Source organism: Cinclus cinclus, chromosome 4 (genome assembly GCF_963662255.1).
Source record: "Cinclus cinclus chromosome 4, bCinCin1.1, whole genome shotgun sequence".
Taxonomy (NCBI): Eukaryota; Metazoa; Chordata; class Aves; order Passeriformes; family Cinclidae; genus Cinclus; species Cinclus cinclus.
Window position 1 is genome coordinate 19,227,627 of NC_085049.1, and position 25,807 is coordinate 19,253,433.

General features: G+C 40.4%; 1 protein-coding gene across 7 annotated transcripts in view; it reads left to right on the forward strand.

Moving 5' to 3' along the window:
• SOX5 (SRY-box transcription factor 5) overlaps positions 1 to 25,807 on the forward strand; it is a 244,957-nt gene that overhangs the window by 70,527 nt on the left and 148,623 nt on the right. For 6 of the 7 annotated variants that reach the window (XM_062491739.1, XM_062491736.1, XM_062491740.1 and 3 more), the window contains exon 3: positions 20,563 to 20,649. The exons of the other annotated variant lie outside the window; for it this stretch is intronic. In XM_062491739.1, coding sequence (XP_062347723.1) covers positions 20,563 to 20,649 — 87 coding nt within the window. The remainder of the gene's footprint in view (positions 1 to 20,562; positions 20,650 to 25,807) is intronic. 7 annotated transcript variants of the gene reach the window in all.

Consider the following 25,807-nt stretch of genomic DNA (forward strand, 5'->3'; position numbering starts at 1 on the left):
TTTGTTTTGTTGAGAGGCAAAGAAATTACATGAAGTTTGGGTGTCTCTCCATTTAGTATGTCAGGACTGCTGTGCTCCTCTAACACTACATCTCAATATTCCACCTACTCCTTACTTTTCCCAGGCTGAAGGGTGAGCTAATAAGGTCGTTTAGGCTCTCTGCAGCACAGTTTGGTACCATCACATGAAGTTGTCTATGTGAGTATCAATGGTTGATGTAAGAATCCTGAGCACTCTTCAAAAGGGAAAAAGATAATATCCAAAACCTGTGTGAAGGTTTTTTGAAAAAGTAGACCAAAATATTTTTTGAAGGTCTTACCCCAGTGAATGACTTTGTCTTAACTGAGTGGGACTAGTATACAGTTCACATGAACTATTTCATGTTCGTTTGCAGGGGGATTTATTGGGGAAAAAAAATTCCATTTTCCATTATTCCAGTCAAACTTCAAACTGATGATAACTTGATGGAGTCCTGAGCTTAGATGATTTTCAAATATTTTTGCACTTTCTTGACTGATAATCAGTAAATAAATAATTAGGTTCTACAAAAGTAGTCTTTTAAAAAATGTTTTGTCTGTGTCCATGGCTTTCATAATCAGATGCCAAAAAGATGAAGTCTCAAGCCCCAGGAAATTGAAGGAGAATGAAAAATATCCTCGAGTCCTTTACTTGTCAGAATCAAATTCTTTTTTCTGAACTGCCCTACTCCTGACTGTAAAAAGCCAAAAAGTTAAATGAAAATAATTTTTTATGATCAAGAACGAAACTGGGCTTTGTTAAATAATTGCAGCTTGGCTGTGTTATCACTGTAGATCTCCTGCTGATCATCTGTACTGATCATCTGTACTCTGTACTGATCATCTCAGGAGCTGTACCTTACTCAAAAGTTGTATCTTTCAGCCAGTGATACCATGTGTGCAAACAGCAGTCATTCGTATTGCATAAAATCAAAAACGAAAAGTTTTGTCTTTGATTTCTTGCCCTACTTTTTATTAATAGGGCAGTTGAAAACAAAAATTTAGTGACATGAATCCCTTTATCTCAGAAAGTGAACCTGTAGAAGATTTTGAGTAATTTTATTTTCTTACTGTTTTCAGAAACAAAATTCTGTGCTGAGATTATACAATTTGATCAGAGACAATAACCTTTTACAAAATGGAAAAATAACAAGCAATTTTAAGCAAGATCTCTATCAGTAATTCATAGGAAGATGCAGAGAATTTTGGCTCTATTTTTTTCCAGTCTTTTCCAGCCTCCTACGCATCTGGGTTGTAGGTGGGGGCAAACTGGGAAGTGTTAAAAATCAGAGAAGAACAGTTAGTGATATGTTTAAAGTTTTCTGAGTAAGAAAAGTAAGAAAAGCCGCTTAGAATACTTTTTTAGCAAGTGAACTTTGCTAGCAATTTAAGAGACCCAGGTGATTCAGGGAGTCTCAACAATGTCTACAAATTTAAGTGATTCTCTGAACTTTTGGCATTTTAAAGGTTATTCCCGTCACTGGCGGTACAGAGCACTCACCATGACTGGCAACTTTAGGGGGCATGCAGTTTTTACTCTATTGACTCTTGACTACTGTTTTGTTCATGCTCTGCTCTGTATTCTTGACAGCAAATTGATTTAACTTGCAGCAGGAAAGAGTGTGCGAGTGTGAGTGAGCAAAGCCCACAGGAGAGGGGGAGAGAAAGAAATGTGTGAATGTGAAATGTAGCAGGGAGCAAGGCGAGGATACTGAATGGCAACATTTAGGCATTGACTGTGACATTGTATTAACCTTTTTAATGGATGTATGTAATAAAGTGACATGTAAATGGAGCACAAGGGGAGATATGACACTATATCTGGAAAAGGATAAAACAGTCAGTGAATACTGGGCTATTATAGCAGTTTGCAAACCTTGGATAAACTCAGTCAGCGGTTGTATAATTGGTTATTCAATCCCAACCCTTGTTCACAGCTCAAAGCCAGGAACACTGAGACCTGTTGCCAATTTGAGTGAATGCAGTGACTGTACTCGGCCGGAGCCTAGCACTGGAGCCAGGCCTTTTCCTGTGGGCTGGTTTCCACCATGTCTGGGACTGGCGCAGTGACAGTAGCCCTTTTGTTGTGAGAGGCTGGCTGGTACTCCCCTCCTTTGCAAAATGTCTAACAGCTACACAAATATAAGAAAATAGGAAAAGGGACTTACTGTAGCTTTTCTCTTACCGAGTTAAATGTAGGGGCTTTGAAAAGGAGGCAAAGTCCAAGCAATAAGGAAAACTGAAGCACATTATGGCCAGTTCAGGAAAGCGCCATCTTGTTCCAGGGTATGATACCAATTGTGAGCGAACTTGTTCCTCCCAAATAATGCTCCTGACCCATGCCTGAGAAGCCTGGGAAGTGCTCTTTGGAGAAGGGATCCCTGCTGGTCCGTTGCAGTGGCCCCATGCACAAGCATGGGAGCTCCTGCGTGGACCCACTCCATAAAAAGTTCTAAAATGTTGATGTTGTTGTCATGGGTTTGTTTGGAAACCACTGGTATGGAGGTTGTTTCTCTCCAAATACGGAGGTAGCATTATATCAGCCAGCTGGAGATGAGCAGAGAGTTATAAGTACCCTGGTTCCCTCCACCCTCATCCCTACACATACAACTTTCCAGTAAAAGCAAGGAGATATTTATGGAATGTCCTGACTCAGAGGCCAGCTGTTTCTCTTCTAGTAAAATGGTAGTTAGAAATAAATCAGAGGAAGGTTTGATTTTGGTTGATGAAATAATGAATATTCAGTAATATATATAGCAGATGAGCCTAGATGAGCTAATGGTCCCTTCTGGTTTCCAGTTTTTTTGTGAATGAATCGGCAGTGCTACAAATCTACAATTTTTCCCTCCTTTTTCCCCCCCACTTTTCTCTGGCTTTCAGTAGTGGGATCTTGCTCCTTTACAAGCCTTGTAGTTTCTGAATGTACCTGTGTCACACCATAGTATTTTTGTAATGTTATCATTCCCTGTACAGGGAAGGGAATTATTGACACAGTAGATGATGCACAGGTTTTTTAAGTTACAAAATTGAGGTAATGGTTAAAAATTATATGCCTCTAGATCACAAAGAGATGGGCTTGGGGGCTAATCTCTTTACCATCCCGATTTACTCTAGTTCAGAGAAAATAGTACAGAGTGCCCAGTTTAATGAAAGGCTGCAATTCAATCAAGAGCTTCTGCTGAGGTCATATAAATGGTTACAACACCTCTTGACTGAGTTACAGCCTTGATAATTCAGTACTTTGTTGTTATTTATGAGGGTAAGTTTTCAAAGCAATCTGCATATCTCCCGCTAAAACCTGCTTTGAAAATTTTATACCATGATGTCATTGAAAAAGAATTTTTTTCTCTTGGTAAGAAAAGGAAAAAAAAAAAAAAAAAAAACCCAAAACAAAACCCCACACCAGCAAAATGAGAGGGGAAAGGAATGCATTGTTTTAGAATAGAAAATTAATCACTTGGAAATGGACTGGTTATTGTGAAGCAAATGCAGAAAGAGTATTGAACTTCCAATACATGAGAAAAACTGCAGAAACTCCTGCCAAGGCTTTTAATGGAAAATACACCACACATATCATTATAAACACAGCTTTGGGAGTGAAGAGTTATAATAGTGGACAAAAAAAGGGCATTGTGGAAATACATTTTTTTTTATATAATCATAGTTAATGTAGCTCAGCCTTAATTAAAGTACTGTATAGAGTAGCAGGAGCACATTGTAGTAGGGACTGCTGGAACAATTTGGATGTTTGGGATGTTCATATTGAGAAGGATGTAGTATTATATGCTGGTGAACCTAGAATGGTTTAGTCGTCAGGAGAACTGCACTGAAGTGATTTGAAGCCTCTTCCTACTGACATTGAAAAATCCACTCAACATACACCTCATCTTCTCAGCTCCTCCAAATATATCTGTGTTTTGCATTACAGTGTAATATTGTCTGCAAGGATAATACACTGATGTCTCCCTTAGGTAAGTGTTTCGAATTTAGTGAATTGTAGGTGTCTGACTGGAGATTCCACACTCTCCTGCAGAAGAGTGAGTGCTTAAGACGCATCATTAATTTAATGTAGCTAAGAGACTGGTGGGGTTAAAAGAATTTGTAGTAGCCCCACAGAGAACTAACCAAATGTAATTTAAAAAGGATGGAGGAAACTTTTCATGCCTTGATTTTTTTTTTTTTTTGGAGTTAGAAATGTTCAAAGCAGTAATAGCTGCTTTTATATGTTTTAAACTCTTACAAAAAAAGTATCTGTAATATATGGAAACAAGTGTTTCAATTGAAGTCAGATCAGGGCTTTTCAGACGCCTCTCTTTTGTGCAGAGCTCTCTAGAAGTGTGCACCTATGGTGTTCTCTTTTTTTTTTTTTTTCCCCTCTGGTAAAAGGAGAGGGAAGAAGAAAAAGTACAACACACTGCCTACCAGGTAAACCACAAGTCAGAGCTGAGCTACACATCTCCTATGCTGAATTATTGAAAGGCCAGTTAATTCTTCTGTTAATTGTTCTAGAATGGAATTTCATTCAAAAGACTCATAGAGAATTCTAGAATTTCTGTAGCCAAATTTAGCACTAACTATTAGGTTCCATGTAGGTATAATAGGAATTTGAGGATTAGAGGCTGAGTTTCATAAAGATCTGGAAAAAGTTTGGTTTGGGGATTGCTGCATTGCATTTCTACATTTCATTTTTCTGCCTGAGTTAGAATGAACTTGAGATTATTTTTTTCCTAATTAAGAATCTGTAACTTCCATTAAGAAATTATGGGTAACTGAGAAATGTGTATTTCTATCTTTTTTCCTATGAAAAAATAATAATCCTTGAACAATATCATTGAATACATAATATCCTGGCTCTTCAGTTATTTATAAAGCCAAAGCTGATTGTGTCACTTTTAACACTGCCTACTCTGCCATCCTTGCAAGGAAAGTATAACATATTCTGGAAATATACAATATATTCTATATTATGCCCTAGAGTGTGACCTTTACTTTTTTAATTAGGGTGTCCTTTCTGTATGCTTGATTCAGCTTGTGTTAAAGTAACTGGAAAATGCTGTCTTTGATATCCCAGGACCCTCCAACTCCATCATCTGCTTTAACAGTGTTTAAGAAACAGGAAAGTTCCCCAGAAACACATGATGCTCAGCTTGGAAGGTTAGCCAGCATTTTGCACCAAGTGTCCCTTACAGCACTTCCATTCCTTTAGCAGGGAAGCAGGAAGCTGTGTAAATTGGTGGTGTAGTGCTTAGTGACTGTGTTCACAGAACCAGGAAACTCCACGATTAGCTCAGTGGTTAGAACGTGGGAGAGAAGGTAAGCCAGCACTGAAGAATTCTTTCCTTCTGATCTATCCTGTAACCATCATGTTTTACATGGCATTTGACCACGTCTGTTGTTACTGTGACTTATTCTCCTGTCTGCCCACAAAGTACATTGAAAAATGCTGTTGAAGAGAGAAAGGGGGACATGGGAGGGCATGATTGTGAGGGTTTTGCCAACTGCAATGTCTTGAGACTTAGCTAAAAGCTGCAGTTGTCAGTGTGGTTATGTGATACAGAAATTTATTCTATCTGCTTTCAGGGTATAGACTACTTTCATTTATGCCATAGCATCCCCCCAGGATTAAGTCATTTGTTTCTCTGGCATTCTTTTAAAGGCTGGTCACAAAAGAGAACTGTCTGAACAATGGCCTGTTACCCTATTCAGCCTTTTCTGATCTATTAAATTCCCTATTATACCATTCTGCAATTTCTCCACACCCCACCTTCCCAGACACCCTGTTCTCAAGCAATCTGGGAATTTACCCTTGTCATTTGCCTCACTCCACAGGAGCCCCACGTCCCTCTGTTTCACTCCACCACTTTTGATATTGACTCTGAGTCCTTTTCTGGCATACTGACATGTATCTGGTATGACTCTCCTTCATATCTGCATACCAGAGGGAAATTTATATACATTTATTCAAAAACTTCTCTATCTTACTCAAAGAGACATGGGTTTAAGAGAAAATATTTCAGTCTCAGCCCTAGTTTTATCTCAGTATTGAAGAAGAAAAGCTGAATTGCATGTAGTTCTTTTTCCAAACATCTCTTGCTAGATGTGAAATAAATCTCTGAGTAAACTGCATATTGTTGAGCATTGTGTCTGAAAAAATAGGTAGGTACCATACTGAGATGTCAGTGTTAGTCACAAAATTGAATCACAAAAGGTATGATTCCATATAACAGTTTGATAATGGTATTATTGTTCAGAGGTCATCTGCGTTAGCTATTTCAATGTTAAAATTGAGGTGCAGTTGATACTGGACTTGGATTGATTTTTTTCACAGCTGCACCAACAGTTATCTGACTGAAGTGATTTCCATGCAAACATTAAAATTTAGCTGAGTTTCGTAGGGACTTTGAGGTGTTTGAGTCAGTGTTCAGAGTTACCTCACAAAGACACAAAAAGTTAGAGCCAGAAATCCCAGCAGTAGAGCCGCACAAATCCCTGCACAGATCTGCTCCTTGGGTTCTTTCATGGATCTTTTTTTTTGTGCAGTGTGCTCTTCATTTACAGATTTGATCTTTATTTGAAGGGTTTGCCACTCCCAGAAAGCACCCACCTTTCCCGTCAGGTCTTGCAAGGTTGCATTCCTGAGTATGGGTCCAGGTCCTCGTAAAGGTTTGTCTAGCTAACTCTCAGATCATGCATTATTTCATGTGTCCTTTAGTCAGCTGTAGCCTAGCCAGTGCTTGAGATCACAATCATACATGGCAGTTTGGGTTTGGATGTTTTTCAGTAGGCAGATATCCCACTGAGCATTTTGGATATGAGGCCAGATTCTTAGGAGACACCTTGTTATAATAGTCAGAGCTGTTTCAGAAGACACCTTTTCCTTTTGTGGCACAAAAGGTAGAAATAATCATGATGAGAACACAAATACGAAGATCAATGGTACCAGATTTCTCTCTGGTAGAGCAAAGTGCAGCTTCTGCCCATTCACAGCAGAACCCAGATGTCCCTTACCACCACACCTAAGTGAAGAATGAGTAAGATCCTGAAGTACAGATGTTGAAGAGAAAGTGATCTCTTCTAAGTGTCTCTTCATCTAAACTTGTTCATCCTGCTTCAGTTTGGTTTAAGCTTCCCCTTCACTGATGTTATTAGGACCACACAGGTGAATGCTTTAGAATTGCAGAAGGGGGTTGATTCCTAATTTAAGTCTAGAGCCCAGGTACTACAGAAGGCCTTCTCAAATGGGTAGTTGAGAAATCTGTAAGGATGAGTACACACAGCCTTACCTTGTTTTTAATGAAACAGATGAGGTCTCAGAGTGACATGGACAAGTCTTTTGGACAAAGAGGGAGCAGTCTAATTTTAGGTGGCCACTGATGAGATTGGTAGCGTAGAAGTGAGAGAACTGTTTCTTGTTTCAGAGTAACTTCATCAGAGGAAATGTTTGCATTTCCTGTATGTCTGGAGTCTGTTCTTTTTAGCAGGGGAATGTAGTGCCTCTTAATTGTCATCATTGTGTAAAGAGCTGCCCAGTGAATGACCTTAGTTCTTGGGAAGGTATTCTGCTGCCCAGTGAATGACCTTGGTACTTGGGAAGGTATTCTGTTCCTGCCCTGCATTCACCTTACTGGTCCTATGTGATTCATGAGCCCATCATAAATGCAGATGAGCCTTCTTGTGGATCTGGAGAACTATTTGCAGGGGAAGTTTTATCATCCCGAGATGAATAAAGGAGGTCTTAAGTTTTCTAAAGTAGTTTGAAAAAGTTCTGCTGCAGGGTATGAATGAGATTCCTCTATGATAAAAAAGGTGTTTTCTCTTCGGTGTGCTGGCAGAAATTTGAAGGCATAGTTTATGCTTCAGTCTAAATCCTGTTGTCTTTTCTGATAAATTGCTGTCACAGCTGTTTCACATTTGTCCAGGGTGCTGCAGTTATCTGTTTGATAGCTGGGGAATGGCTCCATGTTGGTGACAGTTTTCAATAGCAAGGGAGTGGCTGCAGAGTTACCCTGGCTCTCCTGCTCCTTCAGTGTATTGTGTGATATAAGTACGTTTTGGATTTGACAAATGATGTCCTTTTCTTAGTCTGTTCTTTCCTTGTTCTCAGCATTGTTTTCTTTGTCTCTCTTGTCTTTTTACCTCTTTGACTTTTCTGCTTTTACTTTCTGACTTTCCTTTCCCCTTGATTAGAACTGTTACGTTAAGGAGCTATGCATAACAGACTTTCTCTGATTTCTCTTCCAGTATTTGGGGATTACCTGTCACAGCTGTTACATGGCTGAACCACCCATGTATCTCGATGTTATTCCCTAACTCAGAAAGACAAATGCTTGATCAAAAGGAAACCCAAAGTATTTCCTCACCCTATTTATGCTGAAAATAACAGAGTCCAAAAATATTAATGAATGGAGACAAGTGAGAACAAACAGAACAAGTTGTCAAGGCAGATAGAATGCTGTCCTTCAGTGGAGAAACCTATGCACAAGCCTTGGAACACTATTTTAGGCAAGTCCAAGGATGACATTAGTCTTAGTAATTTCTTCCTTTTTTGACATGATGATTTCATGCAAATATCATTTACATCACAACTAGTAGTCTGATTTACTCTGAAATTACCTGCACTTCAGAAGCTTTGATTTATAGTGTACCTTTTTTAATGTTATTACTAATAATATTGTTCCTGTCTTTCTGGCATCTGGCAATGGATGATTGAGATTCTGTGTTCACATAGGTTGTGCAAGAGGAATTCAGGATGTGTAGTTGTTCAGCATCAGGCGTATGTGCTTTAATTCTCACTTCCAGTGGTCAAACAGTCTGTTGTATTTTGAAAAAGAATAGAAATTTAGGCTTACTGCGTGGGGTTTTTTGTTGTTTCAGGGGAATATTCTTTTCAGTTTTCTGTTTTCAATTTTTAAAATTCTTTTAATGGTTTTGTTAACATCCCAAATGAGTGTTTTCTGGTTCTTTCAATGTTATCATTGGGTTCAAATGATAATAGTATGTATTTCTCTAGGAAGTGCATCCACAATCTGTAGCCCTTTCACTACACAATCATGTCAGCTTATAATTTAAATAAATAGGTCCAGATGATCAAAAGATGGGCATATATTACCTCTATTTGATTAATAACACATGACTCTAAACCAACCAGTTCCACAATAAGCCAATATTTTGATGGTTTTTAACTTCACATTTTCAAATTGAAAGTGTATTTGTGCTTCCAGGTCACTTGCTGGTTTACTGATTTCATTTGAACATGGAATTGCCTGATTTTCCTTCATGTTTACCTGGTTTGCCAGGACAGTGACAACAGAAGTCTTGCATTTGATAGGGTTTATCTGTTGCATGCCATTTATTAATTGAGTAACCTCTTGTAGTAAATATATGTGCATCAGAAATATATTAGGATCAGAAAACATTTTGGCACAATTCTTTTCTCCTAGAAGTAACACTTCTGATTGCATTGTTTTAATGTGTGCAGTTATTTTCATTTAAGGGAAAATTAAGTTTTCTTCCACCTGCCATTGTTCTCTGAAGAGGATTATGATGCAGTCAACAAAATGCTAAGGAGGGGAAAGAAAAATTACATCAGCCTCAAAAGAGGGAATGTCATATTTATCTTCTAATTGTGTAATTATCCTCAAAAAAAAGCCCAAAATACAAGGTGAGAGAACCTCTTTGTTCTTTCTGACTTCCACCTCTCCATGCTCTCGTCACTCTTGGCAGAGTAAGTAATGGCCATATCTGGATCCAGCCCTCCCCACCTCCGCTCTGCTGACATCATAAATTATCCAGATATAAATGGACAATATTCATTAGCTGTGCACTTTGCAGAAAGAGCCAGCTCAGAAGCTAAGCAAGCGCTCGCCCATTTTTATTAAAAGTTAAAAAGCTCCTTGCTGTCACAGAAAGGGGAGGTTGGAGGAGGTACAATGGAGGACAGTGCCACAGAGCTAATAAATAAAAATAATAACTATTACCATTGGTTGAGTGACCCTGGGAGAAGAGCACTACTGAGCCATTTGTTGTTCCCTTTCACTTGTCAACAGCAGCGGCTTAAAAGCCTTCGCCATTGTTCAGGGCCTAATAGCACCTGTTGGGAAGATAGGAAGACAGCTGTCACAAAAAAAAAAAAAAAAAAAAAAAAGGAAAAACAGGGTGGGGGAGGAGGGTGGAAGCTGATGATTATGCCAGTAACAAGCACAGCTGCAGCAGGATATTTCCTGCCTTCCATTGGGAAGCAGGGCTCTGCCCCTGGCAGCTTCCCACCCTGATGCTCTCCGGGATGGGCACAGGGAATGCCAGGGAGCTGTGTGGGTCTGTTCCCAAAAGCAGTGATAATCGACCCAGAATAACCCCAAATGCCAAGCAGGCCTTAAGAGTGGAAGTTGCAACTTTGTGACAAGAGTGCTTGTTTCACCTACTTTTTTCCTTTGATTTCTTTTTATTGCTCTGTTGCATTTCCCAATAAGACTCTTTGTCAATCTGTGTGAGGAAGGCCAGGAGGTGAGGAGCCCCAGGGATCAACAGCTCTCCTGGCAGCCCATCCTCCCGAGGCCAGACCTGCCTGGCTTTTTGGGGGTGGGAAGTGATGGCAGTGGCCAGGGCTGAAAGATGGGCTATTTAGAAGATTGTGTCCTCAGCTCCATCACACATAATCCACGCGTTTTTCATTTTGAGGAAAATTACCAGCACTTCAGGACTCAATTTTTTTTCCCATTTTTAAGTAAGTTGCTCTGAGATTTTCAGCTAAGAATGCTATAGTAACTGTATGTGAAGGGTTGAATTGTTGGTGTTGAATTTAGGATTTCAGAAGTGGAGTGCTTGGGCTTTGCAAGGATTTCCCTGAAATTCTAGCCAAACGCCATAGCTCTCAATTTATGTTTTATATTTATTTGGATTGCATACTGTTGGGGGCTCTTGGGGCTTTGTTTTTAGGTTTGTTTGAGAAAGCATTTAATTACTTTAAAAGTGACAGATCAGCATAAAGATCTTTTTGGTCAGAGGATAAATCATGGAATCTCCCTAGAACATCCTTAATGATGTGTAAATACCTATGAAATGTTAGTGTCTAGTCATCTCATTGAATGCCTTTTGTAAATCCCTCTTATTAAGGATGTGCTGAAGATGTAAAAAATTAGCAGACCAAAAACATGACCCTCCTTTAATATTAACAAGATATTGTGGCCCTTTAATTAGAAACTGGCTCTGTTGGGAGCACTAATACAAAAATGTATTTCAGGGGAATATGTATTCTGGGGGAGTATCTCTCTTCCAACTGAGACAGAAAAACAAAACTGAAGTGAAATTTAATGTTATTTAATTCCAGGTGTCCCTGGTTTTATGCTTTTACTCTTGAAATAGTCTCTGGACATATTAAAATATCTTTGTGGTTTCAGAATTTCAGTGAAGCTCAGAATACTACCCCCTTCTGTCATCTGGCACACGTTTTTTTGCTGGGTGGACCACTCCTGAGAAAATCAATTCCTTCTTTCATTTTGAGATTCCAGGAATTAAAGGGGCATTAGAAAGCTGAAGAGCATAGAATAAGACAGAATTCTTTTTTTTTTTTTTTTTCATGTGTAGGAGAGGGTTTTTTAATTTCAGTCTTGCCCTTTTTTCAGAAGGATTCCTACTGGTGGAACTTCAATTAAAAAGGAAGGGGTTGCTGCTCAGGTGTTTGAAAGTGAGTTACTCTGTTTCATGTATTTATTTTTGGTACATCAGGAAAGTACTGGGCACATTTAAAAACTCAACTTTTGTTTTATTTAAAGTTTGATAAGGTTCAAAAACTTTCTTCATTCTTACATGTTAATTTAATTAGGGGTGAAGAAGACAGTGCTAGCAGGGAGCTGGAATCATCCTAAATATTGTGTGTGCTGAAAGAGATGTTCCAGCAACACTTGTGTCAGTGAAACACCTTGTTTGGCAGAATGTATTCTTTGGGCCAACTCACTGGCCTGGATCTCCAAAGGCAGCTGGACCCTAATTCCTTTCCAGAATGGGATTTATGCTCCTGAACACCTTTGGGGATCCAAAGCGCTGGATCCCAATGAATTTCAGTGATGAAAGATATATTGTCCTATTGCCCTTCTCTGGGGAACACCACTGCTCTGCTGTGGAAGTGGGAAGGGCAAATTCTTTGACCGGCCACATCCTACTGTGTATTTTAAGGACAGATATTTAAATGGAGGGTAACTGAGCAGTGATTACAAACTGCACTGTTGCGGTCGTTTTTTCAGAATAATTTGGGGTTGTCCTGCAAGTAATGCAGCCCCACATCCATATAAATCTGAGGCAACCAGTGGCTCCAGGCTTGATGTGGAAGGCTGGATTACTGGAGGTGTCAGCCGAGCAAACACCAGCTGCCCTGGCACACAAATCTGATTTCCATGCCCTCAGCAGCTGAAGGGGTGGCAATTACCCTACAGCAGCTTACAGCCCTGTGCTTTGGAGGGTTATTAGCATACACTTTGTACCCTTGATGGGGTCTGTTGTCACTAAGGTAGGTAAGGCAATGGAGTATATACTCTACAAGTTAGCATATTAGACATAACAGAGATAGAGCTGGAATTCCTTGTTCTGTGGTGAGAGCAGGAATGCAGGCTTGTTCCCTGGCTCAGGAATGTGCTCATGAAAGAGGTGGTTTTCTCAGGTATTTAGGCCTCAGATGGGCTTAGTGGACATCTCACTGTCAGTCCAGAAGAATGTTTGACAGAGAGACTTTGAGAAATACCTGAAGTTTTCAGGTACTCTGGAAGCAGGCTGTATACCAGTAGAGGATGGAAGCTGAGAAAATCTTGGCTGTGGCCTGTGTAACCCCCAAATAAAGATCAGCTCTTCTGCTGGGAGGATGAAGGACTGGTGTGGTGTGTTCACATTGTGCATCTCCCACGTGGAGTGTGACACTGCTCCTGGACTGGGTGACTGGTCTGAAAGACAGTCTGAAAAGCACACAGGTAATGGAGCAACTGCCTGTGCATTCAGGTGATGGGGACTATAAGATCTTCAGACAGAAGCCTGGCTATTCCTGAGAGTGTCATTGACTGAGTTGCTGGTTTTGGGCTCAAATCTAGCTTTAAAAGTCCCTCTGCTCTTCCCCTGTCCTGCCTAGCCAGGTGTTCCTCCCTTGTGCTGTGATTTGCAGGCTCCTTGCTTACATCCAAAGGGATAATTAGTTCAACAACTGCTAGTTTAGTGTATCTGAAGGCTGTTCTAACATTTTCTTCCTAAAAAACATCCCCGTGGTTTCAGGTAACTTTCTTGTGAGACTGGCAGTAGGCGTTGGTGAGCAGTTGAGAAAATAATTGCTTTGTATATTTGCAGGTAGAGTAGAATCATGTTTCTGGTAGTACTCACAGATTATTGATTTGGATATTAAAATCTTAAGTAATTTATTTATGGTGCTACGGAACCTTTTCTGGCTATTTGAATTATTTTTAAAAACACAAAAGGCAGTGCTCTTTTACCAGAAATGACAATAAAAATGTCTTATCATTCATACAGCATATACTTCATTAAAGCAGCATCATGGGTATTGCAAAAGAGAGCAAACAACTTGAAAACAAGTGTTGTATTTTTGAGCATGCACAAAATTAGTCACTATGTGCAACAAGAATGCAATGGTAACCTGATGTCATTGTGCACCACAGGTGAATATGGTCATCTGTGGATACAGAAGTTGGTTTTGTTCTCTGAAATGAAAAGCTATGTGAGCTAACATGTGGCCAGAATGGGACTAGAGATTCCATGCACAGGAGGGCTGGTTATCTCTGCCAGAGAAGGGAGCTTTTTAGTAGGTTTGGAAGCTACCCATGGACATATGTAGCCCAGCTGTTTTCTGCACAGTGGTTGTGATGGAATGGTGCAGTAAGAGTCATACTGTGACTTGCTGGCCAGAGCACCACAGCTTCCTAATACTGTAACTTGAATGTTTGGTTCAGCTCTGTGAGTTTGTGCCCAAAGACTGAAAAATATTTTGTGCATAAAAAAAAAAACAAATCCAAACCCACAGAACCCAACAGCACACCATTTTCTGTCCAGTCAGAGAAGCCCCAGGTAGTATTGTACTGAACACCACATTTTTGCTTATCACGCCTGAGCAATCATGTCCTACATTTGAACAATATTTACATTTATAGAGGTGTTTCCTAGTGTCTGCTCCAAAAGTTTAAACTGCTTTTAGACTGGTGAAAAATTGCAGTACTTCCTGGAAGGCAAGAGAAAAATGTATGTTTTGTGGTCTTTGATTTCCAAATTTAAATACATTCTGTGTTGTGCCTGCTCATGATTCATAGTGTCTTGCCTAGCTGCAAGTAGTTCCCTAAAAGCATGATTCTGTTGATGGAGAACCATATGTGTATGCAGATGCTGCATGTCTATGTAACCTGCTGATACCAACCATTTCTTTATAATAGTTCCTTTATTTTCCTTGCTATGAAAATTGTTTCTGATTTTGTATAGGTAAAAGCTTCTTAATAAAAAATGGGGACATAAAAAGAGAAATTTCTTCTTTCTATGTGTTTCTCTGCTCTTTTAAAAGAAGAGTGGAAATCTGCCATTAATCTTGTTTCCTGATTTCGACCAGGGAGGGTTTCTTGTGGTACATGAACAGAGAACAGAGTGCCAATGGGGTAGAATGTTGATAGGTAGGGGTTGTAGGAGCACTGAGTGGAACTCTGACTGACAGGTGGAACATATTTATGACCATAGCAGAAGAAAAAGGTGAATAATGAGTGCCAGCTCAGTGTTTGCCAGTGCTTTCTTAATACAAAGGAATGTGCTTGCCAGAAGTGGAAGGTGTATCAGGCAATGTTGAAGTTCATTCATGATATTTTGTGCCAACCAAATACTCTAGGAATAATACGTGTTGGCAGGAAATGTTTGGTGGTCTGGCTGGGCATTGAGCAACTCTTGGCTTCTCTCTGTTCTTGCTACACTTCATGTCATCATTCTTGCCAAGGCCAGACATCTTTCTTTTACTTTTTTCTAAGAAGTATCTCTCTTTCAGACCAAGGCAGGATCTGTTCACTGTAGTTACAGAGGAGGGAGCCCTTTGGACATCTCCTTGGGAGGGCACCCATTCTTGGACACCCAGACACCATGCAAGTGGCAGGCTCCAGGACTCACACTTCTCTTAACTTGTAGTCAACTTACATCAGCCTCCTACTCTTCAATCATAATTGTTTCTCTATAACATCAGAGCTTTCTCGCCCATTTCTTCTTCAAATATAGTTGTTTTGGACATGTCTCATGTGAAGAGCTCCTGTTCCTCACCTTGTTACAGCATGTTGGAATTGCATACCTTTCTCTGGAAGCAGGCAGCTGCATGAGACCAAAGTTTGCTTTCAGTAAATAATCAGCAGGAGCAGAGAGAGGTAAAAGAGATTTGGCACCAAACACCATTCTAAGCTTGTATAAGTGGATTTCTAGGACTGTGACCCTGGAGCATGGATTGAAAAGAGCTACTGGAGAGGCTAGACCTGAAGGGAATGCTGTGCTATGGGACTTTATCTGGAAGGCTGCTGAGGCAGGTCCAGGTACGTGTGTATCTGTGCTGCCACTGAATTGGGAGTAGGACTAGGCCCACTCCCAAAGGAGAGTTACAGTGCTCAAAAAAAAAAAAATTAACTTCAGGAAGTCGACTTCATTAGAAGTCTAGTAGACAGTGATAAAAATTGTGCCTCTCTCTTACTATGGCTTTGAAGCCTTGTCCATTTCCTGGAAACAAACTGCTCCTTTCCCACCGTGAAAACTTTAGGGCTATTAAGCAAGTAAGTCAATGAAGCTGTATTTAAATATCAAATGCAGGAGTTGAGGGACAGTGACACACCAAAAATTAGATTTGAAAGCCATTTAATGTTAATTTACTGAGATGATTCGCTTTCCAGTAGTGTAAGAGCAATTGAGTGGATGTACAGATGCATCCATACATGCAGATCAGAGCAGTGAACATGGGACTCTCCACAACTCCAAGGAAAGTGTTTTTTCATTCCATGTGTTAAAGGCCAAGAATTATTGGCTGCTGGCATCAGTCTCCAAGACTCATTGTGGTGGATGAGGGAGTCAGTCTGGATGGTGCTTGGCAAGGAGGGAGAGTGGCAGGACCAGGGGCCACCGAGGAACCAGGGAGCTGCTGGCACAGGAGGAGGCATTTGCCAGTGGGCACTGCCATACGCAGTGATGCAGAGAAGCATATGTAAGCAACAGAGGCAGGGGTGAAAGAAGTAAAGCAAAATGTGCCGTAAATATCTCTAGAAAGAGCTAATGACTGATAAATGTTGAATAGAGGCAGCAGAAATCATTTTTGAATTGATTAATTTGTATCTCTGTTGATTCAGTCAGGCGCCTCTTGGCCAATGTTTAGTTAATGATTCCTGTTCTTCTTCCCATCTCAATCCTTCTCTTTGGTGCCCTATCCATAATCCTCTTCTGCAACAACATGTGATACTTCTCATCGTGTGTCTGGAACAGAAATGTTTCCCAAACATTAATGAATTAATGTTCACAGGCAACCTGTGAGCAAGTCTTGTAGATGTATTCATACTGTGCTGTGACTTGGATTTACTGTGTGCCATAAGACCTACACTGCAAATAGGTAATGGGGGGGATTCTTAGCTCATGTGGGGCTTGGAAGAAGGAAAGGGGGTAATTCTGGGTTCTTCTTGTAGGTTGAATTAGGAGGCATTAGAAATCATGGCAAATCTCATGTGTAGCTTTTTGGAAATACAGATCATTGTAATACATGGCTGTCCTGATGCCTATCCAAAATCTGTCACAATATAGCTCAAATTTTGCATGTAGAAAGCATGGTTTTGGGGAATCCAAGAGGAGAGGAACGATTGGGGTAGGGATCAGGAATAGCAGTTTCTGTTTGCAGGGCACCTTTCCCAATTTCAAGCTGCACATTGTATATGCAAGCATTGAAAGTTTTACAGACTTTCCAATAAATCCAGAGAATGCCTGCCTTGCAAACAAGAGATAGCGCTTATTTCTTCTCTTATTTTGAGAGCAGCATCTTCCCAATGAAGTCTAACAAAAGCTGAACAAAGGATGACTTTATTTCTGTATAATTCGTGGAACCTCAAGTATCATTACCTTTCAAACAGTAAATTGTTTAAATAAATGTGTAAATTTCAAATCTTTTTAATGGGGTACATAAATAACATAATAAATGTTTCTTTCCAAGCTTCGGTGCATAAGGTATTTCGATATGGTGCATAAGGTATTTCACAAGCAGTTACTGAAATGTGATAGGCTGAGTATATGAATAGCATATTTTATGTAAGAACAATATGTTAACATGGTATATAATAGAATTAAACAAGCTTTAATCTAATCTAGCTCTTTAACTACATAAAGCTATAGGGGTAGGGAAGCTATTGTCTTTAGGAATTAAAGTTCTTTTTAAGTATTAGCAGAACGATGATTATTTGCTGATTCTGTGTCAAAATTATGTTGAAGTGCCTTATGTAAAAATAGCAGTTCAAATCAAGAGGGGTTTGAGACTAAGTTAGGACATCAATTTAATATGACTGCTTGGGGGTTTTTAAAGGAAAAAAACCCATAATATTATTTTGAATAGTTAACATACAGTATTTCAACAAGGGAAACACTGATTAGATCACCACAATCTATTTTATGCCATCAGGATTGCTGAGGGGGCTTATAATTGTGTTAAATTTTCATATTACTCATATTCACACATTAATGAACAGATGCATTGTTACTATTGGGATTTTGCCATTTGGCCTTTCACATCTCTAATCATGATTTCCTACTGAGATCTTTACCGTTCTCGCAGAAATCCAGTCATTGATACATGGCTGTCCATCGCATTCATTACTCCCCCCTGATTTGTCCGCGGCTCTCCCGGCATCACCGGCGGGCTCGGTTTACCGGGATGTAACACGAGCCCTCCGGCGGGAGACTGCGGCGCTCGGGCTTGCGCCGGCAGGGCTCGAACTCCCCCCGGCTAAGTGACACCGGGACCGTCCCGGCGCCCCTCCCCGAGCGGCTGCGGGGGGCCGGCGGGCAGGGAAGCAGGGAGGCAAGCGGGGATTCAGGGAAACAGTGGGGCAAGCAGGGATTTAGGCAAACAGGGATGCCCGTGGCAGGCAGCGGCCGGCGGCCAGCACGGCGGGGCTCTGGCAGCCCCGGCGAGCGGCTGCTGTAGCTTTAAGGCGGCAAGTTAGGCAGAAGACTTGTGTTTCTGTACGAGCGTACCACGGCGAATATTTTGTCTAGCCGCGGGGGAAAAGCTTTGTCGTGGACTTTGCTGACAATGGACTTAAAAGTAAGGCGGGCTGCTTTTGGAGCCTGGAGGCTCTGGAGCCCATTGTCAGCTCACAATGGATCCCTATTGCCGCATTCCTGCTTTGCAAAGGTTTGTTGGCTTTTAATGACTGACAGCTCTCCGCGCGGCAAATGCCGCATTTGCTCCGGCCTTTTTACGCGCTGTCCCGGAGTTTTCAGAAAAGCACGGAGGGATAACACTTAAAAAAAAAAAAAAAAAAAGAATCAAGGAAAAGGGGCAGTGTTTATCTGACCTATTCACGTTGTGGGAAATTGTTTCCTTCGTGGGTGCTTCGAGGGGTCGGACGGACTCCATCAGTATCTGCGCAAGTGCCCGGAGCCCGGCGGCGCCTCCGGCTCCGCAGCCCCGGCACGGGGCGTGCTCTGCGCGGCAGCTTCTCCCGCCCGCGCCCCTGGGATTTAATGAGATTTAGAGACGAGTTTTGGAGATCCTAGCAGAGAAATCTCACTGGGGCAAGCTCGGGGATCAGCGCAGGGAGCGCCCGCGGGTGCGCAGGACGAGATCGGGGTGCTGCAACGTGAACAAAAATGTTGCGGAACAAAAACATCCTCCTGTGCCGTCGGTGGCATCCGAAAGTTATCGCTGCTCTCCCGGCGAGGTGCGGGCGTGGGGCTGTGCCCGGCCCGGGTGTCTGTCTGCGCTTCCGTCTGTCTGCGCGCAGCCGTGCGCGAGCAGAGGCGAGACTGATGTGAGATGCAGGAGAGCATCCCTGTGCCCGTGGCACTGTAGTTGCCTGTGCATTGATACCGCCCTGCGGGCGGCGGGTTTAAGGGAGCCCGGGCTCGCTCAGCCCCCGGGAGCGGCAGGGGCTTCGCGGGGAGAGCGCAGCCGGCAGAGCCGCCCCGAGGAACCGCGGCGCCTCCGAGCTCCAAGTTGGGGCTTAAGAAAGGAGGTGGAATTAGCCAAACGAGATAATGAGGGTTGCTCGTAATGGTTTTTACTGTGGGGAAAGTTAACCAGTTGCTAATAATTGTATGGTCTCTAGGCCAGACGGTCCCTTTGATAAGTTAACATGTACTCCCTTTATGCTCCTGGTAGGGGGTAAACAAATGCCTGAACAAATACAAATACACATAAACACAAATGTGGAGAATAGCAGTATATGTCTTAGATCCAGATAATAAGTGTGGGTATTGTTATTTAGATGGCACATACTGGGACACTTATCTTTTAGTACACTCCATTTTCTAACTGAATGCAGTGCTAATCGTGGGATTGAAAGCTATTGTAATTGTGTACCCATCTAAATGCTGACAAGAATATACAATTACATTGTTTGGAATTGAGTTTAATGTTCTCTGAATTTTATTAGCATTTATATTTACTTATGCATTAAAATTCTACACAAAAAGAGGTCAGAACACAAGAGTTGCAGACATAAATATTAGACCCATCCACACCCTCACTGCATTTTCCCAGAAAATAGTGAACAAATATATTTTATATTTTATTTTATTTTATTTTATTTTATTTTATTTTATTTTATTTTATTTTATTTTATGTTATTTTATTTTATTTTATTTTTAAAAGAAGTGATAGAATCTGAAATGAGCAAATAATGGGTTTCCATTCTAAGCAATGCCTTTTCTCCTTCTGGATTTTGCAGTCTTTTAAGGCTTTTTTCCATACCCCAACTTTTTATTATTATTTATAATGCATATGTTACCAGAAAATCTTTCCACAGTGTGCTTACCACCACACGATGTTTAAACACACATTATAAAGTGGTTGTAATTGTAAAGACTCAGAGGGATATAATTACATGTAGCAGATTTAGGAGCTAATTCTTTGCTTCTCTCTCTCTTTCTCTCTCTCTCTCTCTTTACTCCGCATTTTATCAACATAATTATTTTTTGACTGCAGACGAACACCCAGAAACTGACAGGCATCCATTATAGGCAGTAACTTGTTCACCAAATTGAAAAACAATGAACTGCAGGTTTATATGTGCCCATTGTAATACAGAATTACCAGAGCTTTGTTCCACTAGAGGAAAAAGCTAATGGTTTTGAAACAGCAGGTGACAAAACACATTCATTTTTTTTTCTTTTTTTCCCCCTTTTATTTTTTTTCTCTCTTCCCTCCCCTCTTATCAGTTTGTTGATGAAGTCATTATGAACTGGGGCCCAGAATAGGGTTGGCCTTATTTTTAGCAGATAGACTTTTAATGAGTTCTATTGTGGAGACAGTCATGTTGATTTGCTTACGTTTTTTTTCCCCCCCTTCACTCAGAAACTCCCAGTATTGAAAAGCTACTATCAAAGGACTGGAAAGACAAGCTTCTTGCCATGGGATCAGGGAACTTTGGAGAAATAAAAGGTAATGCTGTTTCTCTGCTAAAGGAAATTAAGAATGAATATACAGATACTACTGGATTTATGGAAGGAACTTTGTTTGCTCCTCTTCCCCTCCCCTTCAAACATGGTAATTTGGGGTTTAAATGAAATGTATGCACTCCCATCTGTGATAATATAAATCAGTGAAATGGTATATTGCCCTAAGTGAATGAATTTACATTAAGCTTTTGTTGCATATATTGTTCTCTATTATAAACGAACACATCCTATTGCTGGATTGGGAAAAAGTAAGTCAGATCAGACATATGTGGTATCAGAGTATAGCAGACCTCAGTTTCTGAAATTTGAGGGCAATCTGAATTCCTTGTTTATGTTTGGACAGATTTTGATGATGTAGATTTTTGTTTTTACTTTTTTTTTTAACTTTTTTTGCATGTAGGGAAAAATAAAAAGGGCAAAGTTTGTGTAATGATACCTCTAGGTACTGAAATTAGCCAGTGCAGATTTTAAAAGACAGCGTACAACATCTGTGCACTAAAGCATGTTCTTTTAAAACCATACTCCAGAAGGAAAATGACAAAATTTGACCACTCTCCAGCAACAGTAGTTTCTGCTTTGCCAAGATATTTCCCCATTTTATATATCTGAGGTCATTTTAGGGAACCTGTGGTTGTTTGTTTTCATGTAATTTAATATTTTTATAATTCCTCTGCAGTGCTTATGATGAGAAACTCACTCAAAATACACATGTCAAAAATTGTAAGTTTTCAGAGCAGCCATTATCACTCTGAAAAGAAACAGCGGCTCTGATTCTTCTCCCATTTATATCAGTGTACATCTGGAGTAGCAAAATCCAAGCCAATGTTGTTTTGGAAATATGAAAGTAGAATGAAATTAAAATTAAACCCCTCTTTTGTGTTTATAAGCTGGATTTAGTTTCTCTCCATTATTTTTGGTATGTTTGCTTACCGATGTTGTCCCTGATCTAGAGATCCTCACTCAGGCAGGCTCCCAAACCTTGTGCCTGATAGGTTTAAGGACCGTGTGCACAAAAGGTTGGCAGTATTCAGTAAAGCATACAATACGTGCTCTCACAGGTTAATGGGTTGGTGCATATGCAAATAACGTGGTTTTTTTAATTATATGGGCCTTCCAGCCTGTCACTGATAAACCACCAGCGTTAAGTTTGTGCTATTCCATTCACTTACCCAAGTAGAAAAATATGCCACTTCTTTCCCCACGCTTCTCCCTAGGAGACTGTAATTCAAAAATATATATTCATTACGTATGTAGAATAACTTTATAACAGAATATAGTGCTCCAGCCCCCAACAGGCTGAGATGCTGTTGTTGTGTTGATGATGATGATGATGGTGGGCCAAATGCTGTGTTCTTCATTCCTGCTTCATGTGTGTAAAGCAACAGGTCATAAAGAGGAAGGGCAGCCACTGGACTTACCTGGGAGTTGTGGGTTTTAAAAGCACATTGTTTCAAAGTGACATCATCCTTTGCCATGAACTGATGAATCTTTAAGATGTTTCAGGGACAAAGTGTGAGGAGACATCTTTCATACCCACTTTTGGGTATGTATTTCAGCAGATTTTGCACACTGTATGAAGCCTCTTTAACTCTTGACACACTGGAACCTTTAGAAGGACTTCCAGTGATTCTCCAGTGCCTTTGGACTCTGTAGAGCTGCTCTGAAGAGTGCTGTGCACTGAGAGGGTGGTCTGTTCCCCGTGCCTATGATCTTGTTCTTTTGGAGGGCAATCTTTTTTCTCCCTTCCTCTTTTTCCCTTTCACAAGCTAAACTTGAAAGCAGCAGCAGTCAGATGTATGCTACCATGATAGAAATTCAACAGTCCTTTCAGTCGTGCCTGGGGGAAAGGATGGGGAGCAGCAGCACAGCCTCAAAGAAGACTTTTCTTTGGTTTAATTTTTGGTTTTTAGCTTTATATTTTGAACACAAGTCGAGTTATTGTTCTGTAGCTCTGTTCAAAAGCCTCACGTCTGAGGCTTTTTAGTGCAACTGTGGTTCTGTGGTTGGGGGCATGGTTATTAGGTGTTTGGATCAAGTTTGGCAGTAAGCTGTGAAAACAGGCACTGGTTTATTTTTCCTACTGACTGCCGTGACAGTTGCAATTACTATCCATTGTTCCTAGGTGGCTAGAAAGGAGGGAGGATACAATAGAGCATTGCCCTCTGGGGGTAAATGAATTTGACTTACAGATTCTTGGGGGGTCAGGCAGGCTGATTATTTAGTGCCCAGGAATGTGGTTTTCATGGCACCATCAGCCAGTGAGCAGCCAACAAACAATGGCTCAGCTGTATTGCTGCTATATTTAGTGAGGCAGCAGGAAAGGTGTGCAAGTTGAGCTGCTCTATACCCACATACACGTGTACAAACACACATATATTAGGCTACAAAATGATTTTGTCATTCTGTAGTTATGAAGTTTTCCAGTTGTGTTTTTTTAATTAACTTCTGTCTCTTTATTTGACCTGGCAGCTGCATTTTTTCCGCCCCTCATTTCTATACTAGTGATATTTGGAATCCCCCACCTGAGTACTGTCTTGTTATTAATACACCCTGGAATGCGGACAGCACTAGGAACTGTACTGCCCAACTGTCTTATGCACTGAATAGTTTTTTCCATTTAACTGTTCAAAATTTCATTGTGTTTTTCATTAGGTCTGGGGGAGTTTTAGTACATCGTGTGCAAAAGCCTCAGCACTAGGCTACATATTGTTAATGCCCAAGCCTGTGTTATTACCATTGAGTTTTATTCTCTGGGAGACATTTAAAGAAAGGGAGATGTAGAGGAAGACTTTATTTTCTATTAGCGTGATTTCTTTTAAGTTATAAAGCAGTAGTATTTTATTAAAGATAGGGCAATTGGTGAATGGTTGGAAGTGACCAGACTCCCATGTTTTGTATTCAGTTGTTTCTCTTGGTTGCTTTGTTACCTTTGGCTCCTACTTTAAACCCCCCTTTCTTAATCTCCATGCCTGTAAAACAGAAGAACCATTACCGAGTATCTGCAGAGAGCCAGCTGCAAACTTCAAAATCACAGTTAGAAGGATCTATATATCCAGTTACTAATTGAAAAGGAAATATATTGTTTTATTCCACAGCCTGACTGAAAGGTACTGTAAGGGAATACTCTTAAAATGGGCAAAATCTAGAACCTTTCATATCTGTAGAAATTGCAACTCAAATACCTGTGTTTGTTCAGAGAAATAGTCTGGCGCTAAATTACAAGTTTAGCTCTAGAGATTTCGTAAGAAATTCTGTTTTGATATCTGTGGAATTTTTACTGTGCTCAGAACTAGTCACTATATAGCAAAACCTGCAAAACATGCTGTTAAATTCAAGTATTTTAAGGTGAAGCTGTAAAACTATATTGACTTGGTTAAAGTCTGTTCAAACTTACTTATATCCATCATATTCAAAACCAGGGCTCAGAAGGCCTCTGGATTATTCATGGGTAATGCAGTTTATTGGATTCAGTGGAGCAGAGAGATCTTCAGGTCTCAAACTGATTGTCTACAGGAAAGAAAATCATCCCTCTTTTCTGCTGTCAGTGTAACTTCCTCTTGGCTGTGCATTGCAGCTGGAAAGTAGGTGCTGTCCTCCAGTCTTACTAGGAAAAGGTATAAAAAAATGATATTTATTTCTTAAATATCAGTGATCATTCATATACATATACATACATATACATATACACACACACACACACACACACACACACACACATATATATATATATATATATAAAACTAACATGAAGCTTCTCTTTCACTGGTGCTGGCCCCTCAGGTGCGTGGGTTGAGTCTTGCTCCCACTGGGGTGAGTGAGGCAGCTTTAACCACGATGAGAACTCTGCTTAAAACTTTCTTCGTGTGTACAAAGCCTTGCTGCTAATCTTGTCCATCTCTCTATTGAAACTTGTCACGACATAATAATGCATATTTTATATGTTCCCCACTTAGCTAATTCTGAATAGGTGTGTGGAACAAAAGGTTAATCAGACTTTTGTTTCCAATCCTTTTGAGTTGTTTTTCTGTTGAAGACATTGTTAACAGTGATTGAGCCCAAATCTCCTATGAAAGACTGGGCAAGTCTGAATCTGATATGTTTTTCTTGTTTGAAAAGCCTTTTCTGTTGTGCAGGTTAGTTTGTAAACAAATCGGGTGAAGTGTTTTCTGCACTCACTGTGAAAGGGATTGTTGTTAAGTTAGCATCAGTTTTTTGTGGTGTCCACTTAAATCCAGGTGGCTCCAGAGACTGTATTTGAGTAACCACAGATTTATGGATGTAATTGAAAGTGAGATTAGCCTAACGATCCCAATCTTCAACTCATGATAACACAGACATTTGTTTTTCATGAGAAACTGGGTTCCAAATTACGTGAAATATCAGTGCAGGTATTGTGTCAGGCTGTGTTTGATGAGAGATAGAGCTGTGTTTGCTGAAGACTCTGATTTTGCTCATGTTCTTAGAAGATGGGGCATGAGAGAGTATGCAGTGAACGGTTTTAGGACTGCCAATAATGGATAAAGAGAAATAATCCATTCAGTGATACTATAGCTCATCAGAGCCCATGAATTAAAGACATATGTTATGTAGATTCAATGTATGGATTAAAACGGATAATCTGGTAGGTGACACACAGAATCTTGAGATAAGTGAGCTATGCAGATTCGGTATATGGATTGTAACGGATAATTCCATTTAAGTAATGCTGGACAAGTTGAAGACAAGTAAGCTTTGGGTAGTGCTCAGGTTATGTGCAGTAATCCAGTGAGTGACACTTTGGATCGCATAATCTGTAAACTAAAGACAAGGAAGCTGGGGATTCTGCATTTAGATGTGGACAGGAAGAAGGAGGGGTAAAGAGAGAAAGATTATTCATGGGGAATACACTGGGTTTAAACCTTTGACTAATACAGCACAGATCCCCAGGAGATGTGTGAAAGCTGCATGCTCTCTTAGGAGCTGTGCAAATTTTGCATTTGCAAATTAGTGGTTCAAAATTGTTTGCAGACTTATGTCAGCTGTGGATATTTTACATTATTTTTTTGTGGGTAGTATTGTGGGTAGTAAGTGGAGTGACAAGATAAGAGTGAGAGTCATAAGTGAAGGAGGTAAGGTATGTTGGATTGTCAGCTTTTAACTGA